This window comes from Gossypium hirsutum, chromosome D01, assembly GCF_007990345.1.
Source record: "Gossypium hirsutum isolate 1008001.06 chromosome D01, Gossypium_hirsutum_v2.1, whole genome shotgun sequence".
NCBI classification, from domain to species: Eukaryota; Viridiplantae; Streptophyta; class Magnoliopsida; order Malvales; family Malvaceae; genus Gossypium; species Gossypium hirsutum.
Genome location: NC_053437.1, coordinates 52,493,333 through 52,512,117, shown reverse-complemented (window position 1 = coordinate 52,512,117; position 18,785 = coordinate 52,493,333). Strand labels below are relative to the sequence as shown.

At 33.4% G+C, this 18,785-nt stretch overlaps 3 protein-coding genes across 3 annotated transcripts; 2 read left to right on the top strand and 1 right to left on the bottom strand.

Annotated features, from left to right (window-relative positions):
- Positions 1-3,077: 3,077 nt before the first annotated feature.
- Positions 3,078-4,766, top strand: LOC107921092 (protein JINGUBANG). Its single transcript, XM_016850960.2, has one exon. The coding sequence runs from the start codon at positions 3,336-3,338 to the stop codon at positions 4,620-4,622; it is 1,287 nt and encodes a 428-aa protein (XP_016706449.1). The 5' UTR covers positions 3,078-3,335; the 3' UTR covers positions 4,623-4,766.
- Positions 4,767-6,208: 1,442 nt separating this feature from the next.
- On the bottom strand, positions 6,209-9,158 carry LOC107921342 (50S ribosomal protein L9). Its single transcript, XM_016851215.2, has 5 exons — positions 8,852-9,158; positions 8,618-8,752; positions 7,541-7,645; positions 6,902-7,006; positions 6,209-6,577 (listed from the first exon to the last, which is right to left on the bottom strand). Exons 1-5 carry the CDS (start codon positions 8,996-8,998, stop codon positions 6,413-6,415), a joined length of 657 nt encoding a protein of 218 aa, XP_016706704.1. The 5' UTR covers positions 8,999-9,158; the 3' UTR covers positions 6,209-6,412.
- A 911-nt stretch (positions 9,159-10,069) lies between these two features.
- LOC107921575 (uncharacterized) lies at positions 10,070-14,602 on the top strand. Its single transcript, XM_041086391.1, has 2 exons — positions 10,070-10,417; positions 14,522-14,602. The coding sequence occupies exons 1-2, from the start codon at positions 10,070-10,072 to the stop codon at positions 14,600-14,602; spliced, it is 429 nt and encodes a 142-aa protein (XP_040942325.1).
- The last annotated feature ends 4,183 nt before the right edge of the window (positions 14,603-18,785 follow it).

Sequence of the window (18,785 nt, the reverse complement as noted above, 5' to 3'; positions counted from 1 at the left end):
AGGCCGATGTTGTACTCGAGGCTAGAACTTTCATCAATTTGATTTATCTCATTTAAAATCACTACTTATTTACTATTTCACTACTTTTCAATTACATTTATTTAATTTCATTATTCTTTAATATTCCTTTCTTTATTTTATGTAAGACTGAAGTTTCATGGGTTTGAAATTACCCACGAAATGCTCTGGTTGTGAGAAATTCAAACACCATCATATCAATTTATGTGGGATTAACCCTACATTTTATATTGCGAATTTTAATTCTATTTTTAAGCGTGAGATTTATTTTTGGTAGATTCAACACCAATTAATGATTGTTTGCTAGCGCACTCTCAATACTGAAGTCATTTGTTTTGGGATTTTTTTTTCTGTAAAAATCAAATTAAATCTAAAATTATCAACGCAGAATCAAATTTAAACATAAAACACCGTAATTTCTAAAACCGTTTCATATAAAATTTCACTTATCTTCTAAAAGAAGTCCATAATGTATTATTTCCATGAGTTGACTCGGCCCGAGACGTGTTATATGGAGTTGCATTTGGAATAGAGAAATCCTTATTCTTTGGGAGCCCATTGGTTAGTTGGTTTTGGTATTTGCTCCTACACAGAAACTCACTGCATCATCCAAGTATATTGTATCAGCGTCAATGAGACCCCACACTCCCTAAACTCTCATCCTTCCCACTTAACAGAGTCAACAACTTTTTCAAAATATTAAAATATATTTTTAAATTTTATAATTAGACGAAGCTTAATATCTAAAATTAAGTTTCATATGTTTGTTATAAATATTTGTATAAAATTAATTACTTTTGAGGAGAGCAAATTATAGATAATATATAAACCTAAAACAGAAATATTATTACGTTTTAAATGGTAAAAATACTATAGAAGAGTTAAATTATATTTTGTTTTTTTTACTTAAAATATAAGTAACCTAGTTAATTTGTATTAGATTAAAGAGTAAATTGGTCATTTCTATTAAAAATTCTATTCATTTCTACCGTTAAAAATTGGTGTGACTGATAGAACACGTGTATTTCATTCAAACATATAGGAATTAATTTTTAACTGTAAGAATAGATAAAATTTTTAATAAAAAAATTAATTTACTCTTTAATCTAATACATAAAAATTAATAAAAAAATATATAATTCATCCGTTAAGATAAAAATTTGTACCATACTTTTACGATTTTAAAGATAAAAGCAGTGATGTATTTAGAGCAAAAGTTTTAATATCATTGTTGGGCTTTTATTTTATCTATTTTCAGGAAAAAAGCCAGCTTTAACTAAATTATAGCATCTCAGGTAACGTATGCAATCATGATTATTACAAGTTGCCGAAATTCGCCCACACTCGAAGGTTGCCATTTTGGTTCAAGAACTGAGAAATCAAAGAAGAAAATTCCAAGTTCGCTGGTTTGGGACGCGGTTATCCACCCCAGCTTTTTCTCTTTCCCAACTGTAAAGCACCAAGTTGGCCCCTAATCCATTTCTTATTTTTTAAAATTTTTTTATAGTTAAAACATATTGTAAAAATGAAAAAGAAAATTATTTTAGTTATAAGATTAAAATAAAGATTTTGTATTTAAATTATTAAAATAAAATTTATAACACTCAATCTTTCTTCTTCTTCTTTTTTCTCTTCATCATGCAATTCTTAGAATGATTTTTACTTATATATTTTGTCTCACTGCTATTTTTATATTGTGGTTGAGCACTCTTTTTTATCATGTTTGAGTACAATTTTTTTGGTAATTTTTTATAATTCGGTGGTTATTCAGCTGTGGAAATATTCCAATTAAACTAAGTGATAGATGAGATTATCTATCAATAATTTAGTTGCCGATGACTTTCTATACTTATTTTATATCCTTATTTAATAGTGTCATTTCATTCCAATCATCAGTGAAATAAAGAATCCAAAATTTGTTGCACCAAATTCTAGCTTCATTGACACAAGGAAGTTGAGATTGTGAAAAATATATGGCTTAATCCATTTTTCATTTTGAAACAAAAGAGGGGGAATTCGGTGTTTTTGTTTAATGATGTAAACTCTTTATTTTGATTTAATTATATGTGGAAATTTAAAATTTGTTAAACTTTATGATACACAAACCAAAATAATATTTACTGTCTCATTGGAATATATATAAGGTGTGTAATATTAATTGAATTTAGGTGTGATTGTTTTGAAATATATTTGGATAATTATCATAGTTAATGAATTCTTCTAAATTTAGTGTAATTGACTCTAATTACATTCTCCAATTTTTTAGGTTGAGAATTGAAGTAATTACATTAGTAACTTAACTCAAATTTAATTATCTTATGGCTTTCCAAATACACCTTTTCATTATTTAAGTTTAAGAATATATTAATGTTTGGGATCTAAAATTTTTATTGTCGAGAGATAATTTATTTTCTCATACATTTTGATTTGAGATAAATCTCAAATTTATACATGAACTTTGACAAAAAAAAGTACAATGTGATACGTGAACTTTATTTTGGTGGAATTACACACTTGAAAATTTTATTTGTGTTCGATTGTATACATGAAGTTTAAATTTAGATTCAATTGTATACTTAGAAAAAAATACATCTCTTTATTTTCATATTTGATATATATAATTGTTTAGGTAGGCAATAGATAACTATGAGATAATTCTACGTTAATAAGTGTCAGTAATTTGTAAAAAATGAGTTAAATCAAAATCACATGTATACATTTTATACATAACATTGCACATTGAATAAAAGTTCAAGTATAGTTTTAATATTTATCCTTTTGATTTACTAAATATTTAATTAACTTACATAGTATTTATTACTAATTATTTATATTTGTCCAAAGAAAACAAAAAGGTATATATTAAATATCCAAGAGAAAATAACCAATAAATATGATTTGTTAGAGTAATTAGATAAATTTGTTTAATATATTTATTTTGCATATTAGTTTTATTGGTAATTATATTACCGACACTTTCTTTGATTAAAATTATATAATTGTATAATTAAAATTCATAATGCAAAACATAATACAACAAATTACAACCAATTTAAAAAATTAAAATATTTGATAATTACTACTAATAATTATATTTTCACTAAATAAATATAAATTATAAGCAATCATCTAATTACGGGACGTTTGAACCTGGACAAACCGTACATTATCCTCCCTCTCTAGTCCTAGTGGCATCAACTTCTTTTTCTCTCCCAAAACTTCCTATATATATAAACCGCAGCCAAGATTCTGCTTCACTGGTCTCTCAGGACTGGAGCCAAAATTCTGATTGGTTTTTTACATCCAAAAAAGCGGATATGAAGGTTGGATCATGTCTACCCACATGCTTGACGAGCGATGACTCTGCCGTTCCATTCCCCAGAAGCCCCTCCCACTCCGACAATCGCGGGAGCACCACCTCATCTTCTAACTCTTCAAGCGACACCAGCTACGGCGGCCTCCACACCAACCCCTCCCTCCAGACTCTGCCATCTGTCCCTTCCTTGCAATATCTTTTCCCGGAGACCCTAGGCTTTTCCGTTTCTCATGTCACCGTTACTTCTATTAATCCCCGACCGGAGCACCCCATCACCTGCATTGCGGTTCAGGGTAACTTCTTGTACGCTGCTTCTATCAACGAAGTCAACGTCTACGATCGCCAAACCTCTACTCTTCTTGATGTATTCAACAGCCAGGGTTCATCCTCTGGTTCTGTCAAGTCCATCACTTTTTGTGATGGAAAAATCTTCACTGCTCATCAGGACTGTAAGATCCGCGTTTGGCAGATGACCGTGGCTAAGAAGCACAAGTTCTTAACAGCTTTACCTACCGTTAACGACCGTTTACGTCGTTTCATTCTCCCCAAGAACTATGTCAACGAACGCCGTCATGTCAAACGGTTGTGGATCGAACATGCCGACGCCGTTACAGGACTTGCCGTTAATAAATGTCTGATCTACTCTGTTTCTTGGGATAAAACGTTGAAGATATGGCGCGCTTCTGATATGCGCTGTTTGCAGTCTATTAAAGCACACGACGATGCCATTAACGCTGTCACCGTCTCCGGTGACGCCACCGTTTATACAGGGTCCGCTGACAGGCGGATCAGAGTGTGGGCAAAAAGGACAGGTGAGAAGCAGTACTCGTTAATGGCGACCTTAGAGAAGCATAAATCAGCGGTTAACGCACTGGCTTTGAACGCCGACGGATCGATGCTGTTTTCGGGAGCATGTGACCGTTCGATACTGGTTTGGGAGAGGGAGGATAGCAGCAATTACATGGCGGTGACGGGAGCGATGAGAGGACATGGGAAGGCGATATCGTGCTTAACCAGCGTCTCCGATTTGCTTATGAGTGGATCCACTGATCAGACGGTTAGGATATGGCAGCGTGGAGTGGAAGGGAAATATTGGTGTTTGGCAGTGTTAGAAGGTCACCTGAAGCCAGTGAAGTCATTGACGGCGGTAAAGGATGAGGAAGAGAGTGATGTGATTTGGATTAGTAGCGGAAGCCTTGACGGGGAGATTAGAACGTGTAAGGTGTGGCTTTCCAAACCCAGTAGCCCGTTGTCATCCACGACGGATATCCTAAAATGGACTTTGTGAATTAATTAATCAATCTTAATTACATCATAAAAATCAGTGTTTTTTCTTTGTCCTTTCTAAATTGGTCCCGTAGGTTTCACCAACCATTATTATTTGTTTTCTTCTCTTCTTTCTTATTTATTTGTTGACTTTTTATTGGACCAACTTTTTTTTTTCTTTTTAGGCTTTATTAAGAAATTTTAGATAAATAGATAATATTTTAAAAATAATTAAAATTAAATATTCAATTGAATGGCGTAATTATTATATTAATTATACTAATAGTACAATCGATATTTGACGAAGTAGTTAGGCTTACGCATTTAATATCCATATCTATGTAAGTAACAAACTTCGAAGTAATTTGTAATAAAATATTTATGTCTGAATTTTTTCATTGAATTGAGATACTAAACTAATAAAATTGATTAAGTAGACCTTTTCGGTAACATTGATTAATAATAATTGATGACAACTCAAATATAATTGTTAACAGATGTCATGTCAATATCGTTTGTTAACATGACAGTGTTACATCATCACTAATCGCTCATATAACAGTGTCACATAATCATTAAAGATTAACATAGAAATATCATGTAATTACAAAAAATTTTCAAAAAATAAATTTATTTTTGAGTTAAATATAAAATTAATACATAAATTTATCCATTTCTCCTCAATTAGTACCTATAGTTTTTTTTTCTAAATTAGTATCCCAACCTTATTTTGTCTACTAATTTAGAATTAGTACATGAGTCTAACAACATTAAGGGTGCGTTTGGTTCGCTGTATTGGATTAGAGGTGTATTGGATTAGAGGTGTATTGGATTAGAGGTGTATTAGATTAGAGGTGTAATAGCTAATCCACTGTTTGGTTGAATGTAATGGAATAGAGGCGTAATAGTAATCTTGTGTTTGGTTGAATGGAATAGAGGTGTAATAGCATAATGGAAAAAACTAAAATGACTAGAATACCCTTAGCATAAAATTGTTTTGGTAAATGATTATTGTTATTGTTATTTAAATTGAAATAAGATTATTATTATCAGTAATAAATAATTTAATCATATTTTAACATAATTATTATTAAATATATTTTAATTAAAATATATAATTTATAATTTATAATAAATTTTCACATTATATAATTATACAAGTTTAGATACAGATGTAACATAAAGTTTTATGCATGACTATTTATTTGGTGTGTTAATAATGAAGTTTTTTAATTTCATATTGGGGTTAATAAATCATTAAGTTTTCTTAATTCATATGTTTTTTTTAAAATAAAAAAAAATCGATATAGCTTTGTTTGTGAAATTGGACTGTAAGTGTACTAAATAATAATAAGATGCAAGTGGTGCAGAGTGAACGTAGAAGTTTTATACGCGTAAATTTGTTGAATCGAATAAATCCCGATAACAATAGCCGTGATTCAAATAAACTCAGCTTGAATTCAAAATGATTTTACCCAAAAATTGATTCTAACAATTAATCTTTTTAAGGATGTCTACTTAAAAAGTGCAGATATAAAAGTTGTTATTTTGATGAATTTGGAGACGTTAAATATTCGTCTCGCGCGCACGTTTAGTTCGGTATTGTGATTTAGTTAAAAATTTGAAATTATTACTCTTTTTTGGTAAAACAAAGAGTTGGAACAGATGGTAAATAGCATAATCAGACAACAAAGGTCAATAATCATCCAACATTTGATTCCTATCATTCCATTCTCAAGCTAATTCGAAAAGAAGACGGTTCCTCAAGCTTGAAAGCTCTTTTCAGTCAACCTCCTATTTCCTCTTGTCCGTTTATTTACCTTGGATTTTAAATTTAAGCGTCCAATTATACCTTCCTTCTGGGAGCGGTATGGATTTTGGCATCCGTAATTGCACATCAAACAGTCCAAATGTTTCCAAAGGTGTTGGAAGGTGCAGATTTTCAGGATCAATTTGAACGCAAAGCTGCCTTCCAACCTGAAATGGAATAAACGGAGGAGATTAATCGAGTGCGTAAATGGAAATAACAAAATCATAACATTTCAAGTCCACATCTTAAACGTTTTATGATTAAGCTATGTCACTTGGACTTGAAGCAAGTGTTTGACATGGGTTTATTCAATTTGCTCCAAGTTTACTCACATATTTGGAGGATATAACCATGTACATATCTAAATACGCGTCGAACATAAATACTTCAGAAAAATAAGAGTCCGAATAACATAGCATATAACACAAGGAGATTGTCTATTGTAGTGACGTGAGAGAAACTATTACTATCAATAAATATCATGGCCATACCTCAGCAACAATTTCATCTTTTGTCACAGGTGAGCGCAATTCAATTGGGTCATCTTTGGTCGATTGGGCACGAAACTTTTCAACATTGATAGATCTCCTCAATACCTATAAAATGCAATACAAGTTACACACTCGTACCACAAAGAGCCTGACATAAATACAATTACTGTTTTCAAGCTTCAACAAACTTTTGAAAAAGATTCACCACTAACAAGTTGAATCAATTATGACTAGTCTAGTGGCAACTTGTTGTATGTGGGTTCAAGTGTTGGCATGCTATCTAGGGTTTGAACCTTGTGAAACCCCATCCTCCTCCCACTTAGAATGTAATGTAAGCTTTGCTTGTACCAAAAAAGAATTTAAACAAGTCTTAATTTAAAATTTGACACCATTGTTATCCCACATATGCCTAGTTCCACTATTGTTAGCCTAACCATAGAAGAGGCAGGTCCAATGTTTCAGTCCCACACACCTTGACCTTGTTTCCCCAAACCCTTTAAAAACACACACATACAAACATTGTTGAGAGGCTGTTTTTTGTGTATTTCCATGTGTTGGGAGGAAGGCAGATAAAGTATCAGACATTTAAACCAGAAAAAAACATTTACGAAATTAAGGGCTTCATAGATGGGAACTAACCAGCCGGCCATTAAGTAGACGATATGCAGCCTTTTCATATACTTTGCTCTTATCTTCCACATTCTTTGTAACTACTTGAACCTCTTCTTCCTTCGGTTGATAAATCTGATGAGGAAGTATACCACTGGTAAGTTATCATTTAACTGAAAATGAAAAGCACAATATCCCACATATCAGAAGTGACTCCACCAAATAAAGACTTTCAAAACAGTAACTTAATTTGACAAAACTACATAAGCAGAATGTGCATCTGAAATAAGGAATGGATTTTTACTTCATCAATATCTAATATCCATACGCAACATATGAATCCTCAATAAGAGTGAGAGAGTGAGAGAGAACGCAAGATTTAATATACTTGCAGTTGGAGACATGTTTCCTCCTTAAGGCTGAAATAGCAGATAATACATGTCTAAGAAAAGGCATTACTTATATCATAACAAGCAAAATCTAACCAAAAACCAACAGCAATATGAAAACACTGTTACTCAGACTCTTCATTTTCCTAAAAAACCTGTGTCAGACACATTCGGATATAAATATGTGTATGATCTTCTAAATATACAGAAAAACTTAGAAAAAACAAGTATACTTGTGTCGAACACTTAATTGTATCTAGCACTCACCCCCTATGTTAGATGGACTATTCATTTCCGTAATATATTTTTGTCTGATACATATACAGACATAGTATAGAGATATACTCCTCCAAATACAAGAAAAAAAACCTTAAAAGCAACATATACTCATATCGGTCACATTCACATATCCAAATCCACTCCCAAGTCCAGCCAACATAGCTTACCCCATAATCCGAGCAACAAACTGAAAACGTTCTACCTTTATGTCAAGCTTGTTTTTCCTTGAACGTGTCATGACAAAAGGTTCATGAGAGACTTAGGTAATGCATACAGATGTGTGTGTTTAAGGGAAAACAAATTGATGCATATTTGTTTGTAAATTAACAATACGATTATGATTAATATCAACTGAAAAACTTCTTTTTATAAACAAACAGTATTGCAAGAACACATGTTTTAAGCATCAAACACAAACTAAAAGAGAGAAGAAAGCGACCTTACGCTGCTCCTTAATGAGATAAGCGAACTTATCAATATTAGGAACAGCAAGCAATTTTGGCATCAGATGATTGCGAAAATAACCAGGAGCGACTTTGACAGTCTCACCAGCTTTGCCAAGTTTCTCAATGCTCTAAAAAATGGAAGCAAAAGCAAACGTGAATGATATTTTGCAATCTGAAACAACAAAAAATTGAGAAAAGAAAAAGATTATTGGATCGAAATGACTCACCGTCGTAAGAATCACATCCAACTTTCTGTATCTAATTCCTTGACAAGCATAGAACAGAGGTTGCATCAAACGATCATGGCTTTGCTGGACATTCGTTTCTTTGATAATTTGCCGAAGGGCATGTCTTCCATACTGGATATAAGCCATTAATTTCCTAACTTCAAGTACCTAATTTGGCGGAGGGGCGAGAAAATGGATCGCCGGCTAACGGCGAGTGGGAAACTCGGCGAGCGGGAAAATGGATCGTACGGCGAGGTGGGAAACTCAGATGGGTTTAGGGTTTTTCGAGTGGACTGAAAAAGCTAAAAGCCTCTTCTTGCCTTTCTCTATGGCATGCTCGACAAGAAATTGGGGCTACTGGCCGAAGGCGAAGCAAGCAATGAAGGAGATAAAGAGAGACAGACCCAGGAAACAGAGGGCAAATTAGGGCGTGAAAAATAAAACGGATGTAAACTGAGGAGAAGCCAGGGATTAGAAAACAGAGAATTTCGGGGATTAGGGGCGTAACGTATTAGGGGTGTATTAGGCAATACATTGAACCAAACACCTGCTTAAGAGGGGCTTAAGTGGGGCCCACGGATTAGGGGTGTATTGGCTAATCCAATACACCCAACCAAACATAGTGTAAAATTTTACTAACATGACAGTAATAGCTACTCGTGCGCTGCTACGTATCGCACTCCCAAGACCTTTTGACTCGTGTTTATTTTTTTTACTCGCGCACTAATTTTGCATAAAACTTATCTCGCCTTCTCTCTGTTTGCCGCATCTTCTTCTTCCTCTTCACTTCACCATATACCCTCTCTTCCCTTATCCCTTTCCCTTTTGGTTTTTTCTTTCCCTTTCATCACCATTACGCTGCTAATCCCCATCCCAATATCTGGGTAACCTATTATTCTTTATTAACCCTCAAAATATGGCAATTGCTTGGTCTGAAACCGTTGTTTCAATGGAAGCTTTATCTTTGTCTCCTCTTATGTCCCCACCTGTCATCCTAACCCAAGACTAATTGAAAAAAATCGCCGCTTACAAAGCTGTTGAGTTTGTTGAGTTGGGTATGGTTTTGGGTCTGGGCACAGGTTCGACAGCCAAACACACCGTGGATCGAATCGGGGAGTTGCTCCGGCAAGCCATTGTTCATTTACCACACCAAAACCCTTTCAAAGTTGAGAAACGCCATTGGAAGAGAGAAAAGAAAACAAAACCCAAAAGGACATAATGAGCGGTTCTTTGCATAGGTTCGCTACCATCACCCACCTGTCACAAAAGCAACCATTCGCCGACTTGGCTGACCCGATCAACAGAATCCACCCGTTTCTAAGGAATCGAACCAAGATCCAAGCCAGGGAGTATGTTCGGCTCCCAAATGTTGTACGAAAAGTAAGAGAATATGAGATCTCCCCCTCCCTTTTCAGTTCGTTTTCTTCTTCCTTTTCGTCTTCAACGGCATCGTTTGGGAAGATGGGCTTTGTTGGGTGGTATTTAGGAATTGTGAAGTCGTGGCCCGTTTTAACCAAGAGCGTTACTTCATCAGCTATTTATGTAGCTGTTGATTTGTCTTCTCAGGTAATTCCCTTTTTTTTGTTCTTAATTTAAATAGCGTTTTTTTTGTTTTTGGTTGATTTAAGGTGTAAACTTTGGGGCAAAATATCAAAAAAAAATCTTATTTTTTAAAAATTTATTGAAATGAGTCCGGTATTTTATTATTTATCGAAATGAGTCATTTTTTTTGAAATCGCGTCCACATCAGTGCGATGTCAGGGGACGTGTCAGAACATCGCGTCCACGTCAGCGCGCTTTGCTTACGTGGACACAAATCGCGCCTACGAGAACGCGATTTGCTGACGTGGATGAACAGTTTATATTTTTTAGCTTGGAAAATTTTGAAAGGCCATAACTTTTCGCTCGGTTGTCCGATTGAGACGATTTTTTTTATTTCGAATAAATTTTTGAGATCTACGCGCTGACAAACTGCCGAAAGCGGTTTGCCACAGTTTTCGTCGAAAAGATCATTTTTTGCCCCTAAATTTCAATTTTTTTCGGTTTAAAATTAAATTTTGAAACATTCAAATCATTATTTTCCTTATTTATTTGAATTAAACTTCGGATTTTTTTACAGAATTGTTGTATTATTTTTTCTGATTTGACACGTGTATGGAATAGGTCCGATAAATCGTTAAAACGTAAGTAATATAATTAAGATAATAACAGTATTTCTATAATATATCAATTAATTAGTTTAGTTTAGTTGATTAAGATGCTTGTTCTTTTTCCTTAGTACCTTGGTTCAAATCTTGTTGGTAACAATTTTAAATTTTTTTTGTACTTGTTGCTATTGATGTAATATTGAAGAGTTAATTAATTAAAAAAATAAATACAAGTACAAAAAGATTCAAAATTTATTTTTTCAAAATACTAAAAAAGTCCTATATTTTTAAAATTTATCGAAATGGGCCTGGTATTTTGTTTTTTTGACCGTTGAGTACTGTTCACGTGCGGGCCAAAATCGCGTCCACGTCAGAGCGAGATGCTGACGTGGAAGGAAATCGCGTCCTTGAGAGCGCGATTTCCTTCCACGTCTGCATCTCGCGCTGACGTGGACGCGATTTCCTGACGCGTACCCTGACATTGCGCTGACATGGACGTGATTTTCTGAAAAAAAGACCATTCCGGTAAATAATTAAAAAACGGGCCTATTTCGATAATTTAAAAAAAAACTTTTATTAGTAAATTACCCGTAAACTTTGTATTTTGATTTTTGACTTTTATTTGGTTGGTGATTTGACTTTTATTTGGTTGGTGAGAAAAGTGGAGGAAAATGAAATAAAATCCTCTAGGGTTCTTTGGAAACTTCACTTTTTTTTTCTTTTATTGAAAAGAAAAGGATGCCCTTTCACACCAAATACATGGGAGCCTATATTTGAATTTTTTTGACAAGTCAAACATGTCTAGTCTGATGCAGTAAATGAGTATTTCATTTAAAACTTATGCATGGAAGGGTCGGGATTTTTATAATAACATAGAAATGGAAGTTTGTTCTTCAAGTTTCACCAGGAAGGTATGTCAAAAACCCAAAGAAGCAAAGAAAAGAAGTTTCTCTTTTTTAATGCAAAAAGAAAATATTTTAGATAAAAGTTTCCGAGAAATTTACTCGGTTTAAGAAAACAAAGGGCTAGAAGATAATGAGGAAATAGGTAAAGCTAAAATGAGTGTTTTGGCAGTGCGTCACGTGACGGTGTGTAAGTGGTCAACGCTATCACGTCAGCAAAATATTAACAGCGTTAGGCTTAAGTACTAAACTAATAGATGGAAAAAAACTGAGTATTAATTTAGAACAAAAAAATCATAGATACTAATTTGGGAAAAATAAACAAGTTCAAGTACTAATTTTATATTTAACTTTTTATGTTTTTTAAAAAATAAGTATGCAAATCCAGAGAAATGGTCACAACCATTTTTTTAGATTCATTCTAGAATTATAAAAATTATAAAAAAAATCTTTAAAATTTATAATAATTATTAGAAATTAATTAAGAACCATAAAATTTTATAAAAAAATAATTTAAATGTTTTATAAAATTTTATAAAAATTATTTTTCTCAATTTTATTAAAGTATAACCATTTACCATTAATTAAAAAAAATCCATTCATCATTAATAAGGCGTAATGAAGAACTTTCAATAGTTTGCATGAGAGAAAAAAGGGATTTAATGTTTAATATACTTAAAAAATTTATATTAGTCAAATAATTTAATAAAAATGAGAAAAATATTTTTTATAAAACTTTATAAAAAATAATTTATTTTTATAAAATTTTATGGTTTTTAATTAAGGGTAAATTACACCCATGGTCACTTTTGTTTACCTTAGGTTACGTTTTAGTCACTTATGTTTGGAATGTTACGTTTTAGTCACTTATGTTATCGTGTTGTAGCATTTTAGTCATTGAGCCATTAATTGTCGTTAACGGTATAACGATAAGCTAATGTGGCGTGTTAAATCATCATTTTAAACAAAAAAAATTAGGTTAAATTATACAATTGGTCCTCATATTTTTCATTTTGAGTAATTTAATTTTTTCTTTTATGTTCTTTTAACTTTTTTTTCATTATTTTCCATTCTCTTCTGCTTTTCCCTCTATTTTCCTACCTTCTCCATTTCTTTCAACATATCAAGAAGTCGAATTGGCAGTGAAGAAAAAAGCATGGTATGGGTTTAATGGGTTTTGGTTATAGGCAATGATGGTTCGACTTCCTACTTATTTCTTCACTGCCAATTCGACTTCTTGATATGTTAAAAGAAATGGAGAATGTAATAAAATATAAGGAGAAACATAAAATAATGGGAAATAATTAAAAAATTAAAAAATTAAATATGAACATAAAAAAATTAAATTGCTCAAAATGAAAAAAATATGAGGATCGATTGTATAATTTACCCTAAAATTTTTGTTTGAAATGATAATTTAACGTGCCACGTCAACTTACCGTTACACGGTTAGCGACAATTAATAGCTCAGTGACTAAAATGTTACAACACGATAACATAAGTGACAAAAACGTAACATTTCAAACATAAGTGACTAAAATGTAACCTAAGGTAAACAAAAGTGACCATGAGTGTAGTTTATCCTTTAATTAATTTATAATTATTATTATAAAATTTAATGAGTTTCTTAGAATTTTACGAATTTTTTATGTTTTTATAATTTTAGAATGAATATGGATAAATGTGTGTCCAGATTTAGACACTCATTTATTTAGATTCATTATGCACTTATTTAAAAATATTTTATTTTTTAAATTTTTTATTTTTGGTAATGTGGTAGTGCCACGTCAGCCACTAATGATGACGTTAGTGTTCTATACAAAGCTATATGGAGTATTTTGAATGTCATAGTGCCACATCAGCCACTAATGATGACATTAGTAGCGTATTTTGATTGGAAAGCCTTTGTGGCGTATTTTGAATGGATTCCCTTGTGGCGTGTTCTGCACAAAGTTATATGGAGTATTCAGTATAATTCTACAAAGGGCTCTGTAAGATCAGTATGGTATCAGGTATTTATTAGGTCTATGTAAAGTATTATACAAGGTTAAAATATGATTGAATATAATGAATTGATGAATCTCTCTATGACGGGTTTCGTATGACATAACATGGCATATCTGCATGGCTTTAAGTCAAGACCAGAAAGATTAAAATGGGATAGAGTATCTGATGAATAAGAAGAAAAAACTAAGTAAATTTAAAGAACAAACCTGATTAAAGGTTACGTCTGATCTTTCGATGAAGGGCATCTATCAATGAACAATAAAAAGAAAGGTAGTTGAAGAAAGATAAGGTAAGAAAAGCAAATTCAAACATCATTTTGCGAATAGCATTGGGTAAGGGAATCATGATTAAGATGAGCATAAAGGGAAGTTCTGAAAAGATGAAGCCATTGATGAAACTATGTTAAGGGGAAATCACCATGATATACTAAATAGAAGGAAAGACTATGTTTCGTTAATGGTAAACAGTTCTTGGTGACAAATACCTTAAGGGTTAAGAAGAGGAGTTGATGGTGATGACTATCCGCCCATTCTTGGAAATCAATGAATAAGGTATAAATGATTATTTTTCACTAAGTTCTTATGTACTTACATGGATTGTGTTCTCTGTGTTAGGTTGAATGTGAGGTTGTGCTTGGGGGGAACGATGCTAGGACTATGCCCAAGAAGCGGGGTATCGGATTACTATGCATATAGAGCAAGCTATGATGGTGTGATCGAGTCTATTTGGCACAGAAAAACCCTTGAATCGGGATAACTACATTAGACATGGACATCACTTTAGTAATACTTGTAATCAAATTCCCTATGTATTATAACCGAAATTCTTCAATGTTTATATTCATGTATTGCATTAAGAAGTCTTGTAATTAAGTAGTTCAAATCAATTGTAAATTGTTGATAAGTCTAAATTATATAGGTTTATTTAGCACATTTTTACTTAAAATTTATGCAAATTCTGAGCATGTGGATAGCTAATTGTGTAACTTTAGTTCACATTGAGACATTGGGCACAATTTAAGTAAAGTTTGTAATTTTACATAATTAAGTGTTAATTTTACCTAATTTCACTAAATTATGCTACATGAAAATTCTTTGTTAAAATATTTCAGTATGGATCATTAAAATTACTCAACGTTGGGAGTAAGTAAGGGAACACATGCAAGTGAGCTAACTATCCAATATTATGGATGGCAAATTTGCCTTAACCCAGCTTGGAAGATGGTGGTTGAAGAGAATGAATTTGCTTTCTAATTGAGTTGCCAAACCGTCCAAAAAGGAGAAGAAAAGCCCAAATTCGGCAAGACATCAAGAGCAGCCCAAAATCAACTTTGGAATAATTAAAATGAAGGTTCCTACATGTATGAAAAAAAATCACAAATCACTCCCCAACTAATGCCTTGATTGCCATCCAACTCCACACCATAATCAAGGGAGAATCAGTCACAAATCAAGCAACCATCAACCCCTTATCCCACAAATCATGGCCAACCATGCTTAGGAGATGCTTAGGAGAATCTCAAGGGATGTGCATGCTACTTTTAGCAAACTCCCAACCTCTCCCTCGAGTATAAATAGGCCCTTCCATTCCTATTTCATTAGATTCGGGATGTGATATGGTTCCGAAGGATGAACTGGGCAGTTCCAATAAGATTTCATTCTCGAACAAAAATCCATTTTTTGATTTATTTCATCTATTCCATGACCAGAACAGGAAGGGATACACGTTACACCACGATTTTGATTCAGAAGAGATATTTCAAGAAATGGCAGATCTATTTACTCTATCAATAACCGAGCTGGATCTGGTGTATTATAATGGATTTGCACCTTTCATATCATCCCCCATATCCCTAAACACAAAACATTCTCTCATCTTTCTCTCCTCTCTTCCACGCCTAAAGCTCCCCATCTCATTTCTTTTATCAAGCATTTCCTTGAGAAAAACTCTCTTGGTCGACCACCTTGAGGAGCAATTTGTGAATGAGCAACCACAAGAATTGGAGGAAGCCACCATGATTAGTCTTCGTGAAATCACCGAGTGATGCGGTCTGGCTTGGTGATGAGTCGAGTCGTTGATGTGCCCCATCGTTAAAATAGAAAAGTATCGCTCGATCTTGAAATATGATGGAAATTAGGCTAAGTTTAGATGATGGTAACAAGGATAGACTCGAAATAATGAATATTGAGGAATTATATGTTCGGCTAATCAAGAAGATAAATAAAGAAAATGGTTGGTGAAAGATAGAAGTGAATGAGCTTAAAGATCAAGAGTGAACCAACATTATAGTTGAGTGTCGACCCGAAACTTATAGGACTTTAAGGTGGTTTACGGAATGGATAGGATAGAACCTTGACCCGTTACTTAGTGAAGTAAGAACCAAAGGTATAATTGGGGTGAACGCCACACTCGGGGTTGAGTGATAAGTTCAAGGAAACAAGGTAGATGCCACTAGTTATGCTAGATAAGTCAGCGTGAGTCTAAAACGAAATAAGAGAGTTGAAAACTCACAAAATGTTATAAACATTAATCAAAGGTTCAAAAGTCCTTTTACAATGAAAATAAACAACTATTTATAGCCTAGGCACTAGCTAGCCGAATGGTCACAAATAAGTCTTAAGAACTAAGTAAAACTAAGCTAGAATAAGCTGAAAAATTCCAGAATAAAAACCATTAAAAATCTTTAGCAAGATTCGGCTGAATGGAATCCAAAAGACAACTTCTAGAATGGGCAAATGAACTTGGAAATGTCAATGGTGCATGGCAGCAGCTAGGTTCAGCCAATTGAGCTTAAATGAGCTCATTAAGATGAAATTCTTGGATGAAAAGATACCAGCATTACAGGAGAACGTGAACAGCCTTGAAGGTATGAAAAGTCAGCTTCTAGATTGAGCAATAAACTGGGAAAGATGAATGCTTGAGGGAGGCTAATGGCCATGTCCATATTCAGCCACTTGGGATGCCAATGGGCAGCTTAATGATGAAGAAAAATTCAGCTGGATGAATTTGGCTGTAGGGAGGTTAATGGCTTTGTCTAAATTCGGCCAAGGCTTGAAGGACACCTCCAATAGATGCCTCTTGGTCGAATGGTCACCTAGGAGATTCAAAGGATCAGCAAAATTCATGTATCTAGACATGCATGCATTCTTACATTCATTGTAACTTGCTGTTCATGCATCTAGCTCCTTCATGAATGTGTTTTAATTTGGTAGCCATTCCTTTTTTAATGCCATCCATGCATGTGTTGCACAAATCAAATGAACAAAATTAATTACCTTAGGACACATTAAATTCGGCAGCAAACAACAACAAAAAAAAAACCTGCACATTAAATTTTATTATGGCACCTAATTAAGTTGTCTTATACTGAGACATATTGAATGGCTGTAGGAATTAAGACAAATTAAATGGCCTTAAACTCATTAATACCGAAATTATTCAAACACACTAAATAGCTTAAAAACACATTTAACACTTAACTAAATTAATTAAATACTTTAAACTAATTTATTCCAGCAAATAAAATTAATGAGCTGAAAAGAAATTAAACCGAGCTCAAACGAGCTGAATTAAGCTCATGTGAGCTGAACCGAGCTAAATAGAGCTTGAGGAGCTAAATTCAAGTTGGGAAAACTAAGATTGAGCTCGTTGAGCTGATGTTGAGCTTCATCTTGCACTTAGGGCCCTCGTGTTTACGCCAATCTTGATGGCAACGAGTGGTGCCATAACATGATGCGATTGGGATCGCATCATACCCTCCCTCTTGAAGACGATTTGTCCTCAAATCGAGCCATTTGCTCGAGAAAAATTTTACAGCTTCACCAGCACCTTGGTTAGTGACTTTGACAAAATTGCTCCCATGAATTTGACAATCAAACATGACTCGAAAAGAAAGTAATTGATTTGTATGCCCTCTCTCTTTACGAGGCAACCATTTCAAGGTGTCACCTACGAAATAATAAAACCAATTAGTAACACGATGAAGGTCAAACACAAAGGAACTTTTTGAGAGTTTATTCACAACTCGAACAAGTAAACCAATACTGGGATCAAAAATAGAAATCGACTGTACCTTAACATAATGAATCAAAGACTTCACCAATAGTAACAAGCCAAAATCAGAAAGCATTCGAAGGTTATAATATAGGAAAATGAAATTCTCGCAAACAATGAATTGATTTTGACTATGTACACCAGCTGAGTTCACATGTGTTGTTTTCGAAACAACTGATAAAAAATGGAACAAATTGAAGGGTTCAGAATGTTCAGTCAAAAGAAGACTACGATGCTCACATTCTCTTACCAACAACTTAGATAAATATGCTCCAGGGTTAAACACATGATTTGGGTCATTTAAGTTCGAAAACAATGCAAAGTCATAGTCCATAAACAATACAGTCATGCTTAACAAATGAAATTGAGACTTTGCTATGTGTGAGTAGTCGAGACTTTCAAAACTCCATTTTACAAAAAGCAGTGTTTGCAAAGCTTTCTGACATAAAATTAAAGAAATCTCACGGCATGTGAAACCGAATAAATTGAAGTTTTCTTGTGTCAATTGCAAATCACATACGACAGTCATTTTTGAAACAAATTCACCAACGAGGTTCACGTTACCTTGCACTTTAACACATATCGAAAGATGAAGGAAATTCTCCAAATCATTGTTCAAATCAAATTCGACAACTTCAATCAATGTATAACAACTAAACAAGTCTTCGCATAGAATTTTTTAAAGTCAACAATACGAACAAGTTTGTCAATGAAATTTAAAGGATTCCAATGTGATTGAATCACAAAAGATGCCTTACCTTGCTTACCTTGAAAGATTGGAAGAATGATATCTTACAATTGAACGTGATGTGAATCAATAGGAAA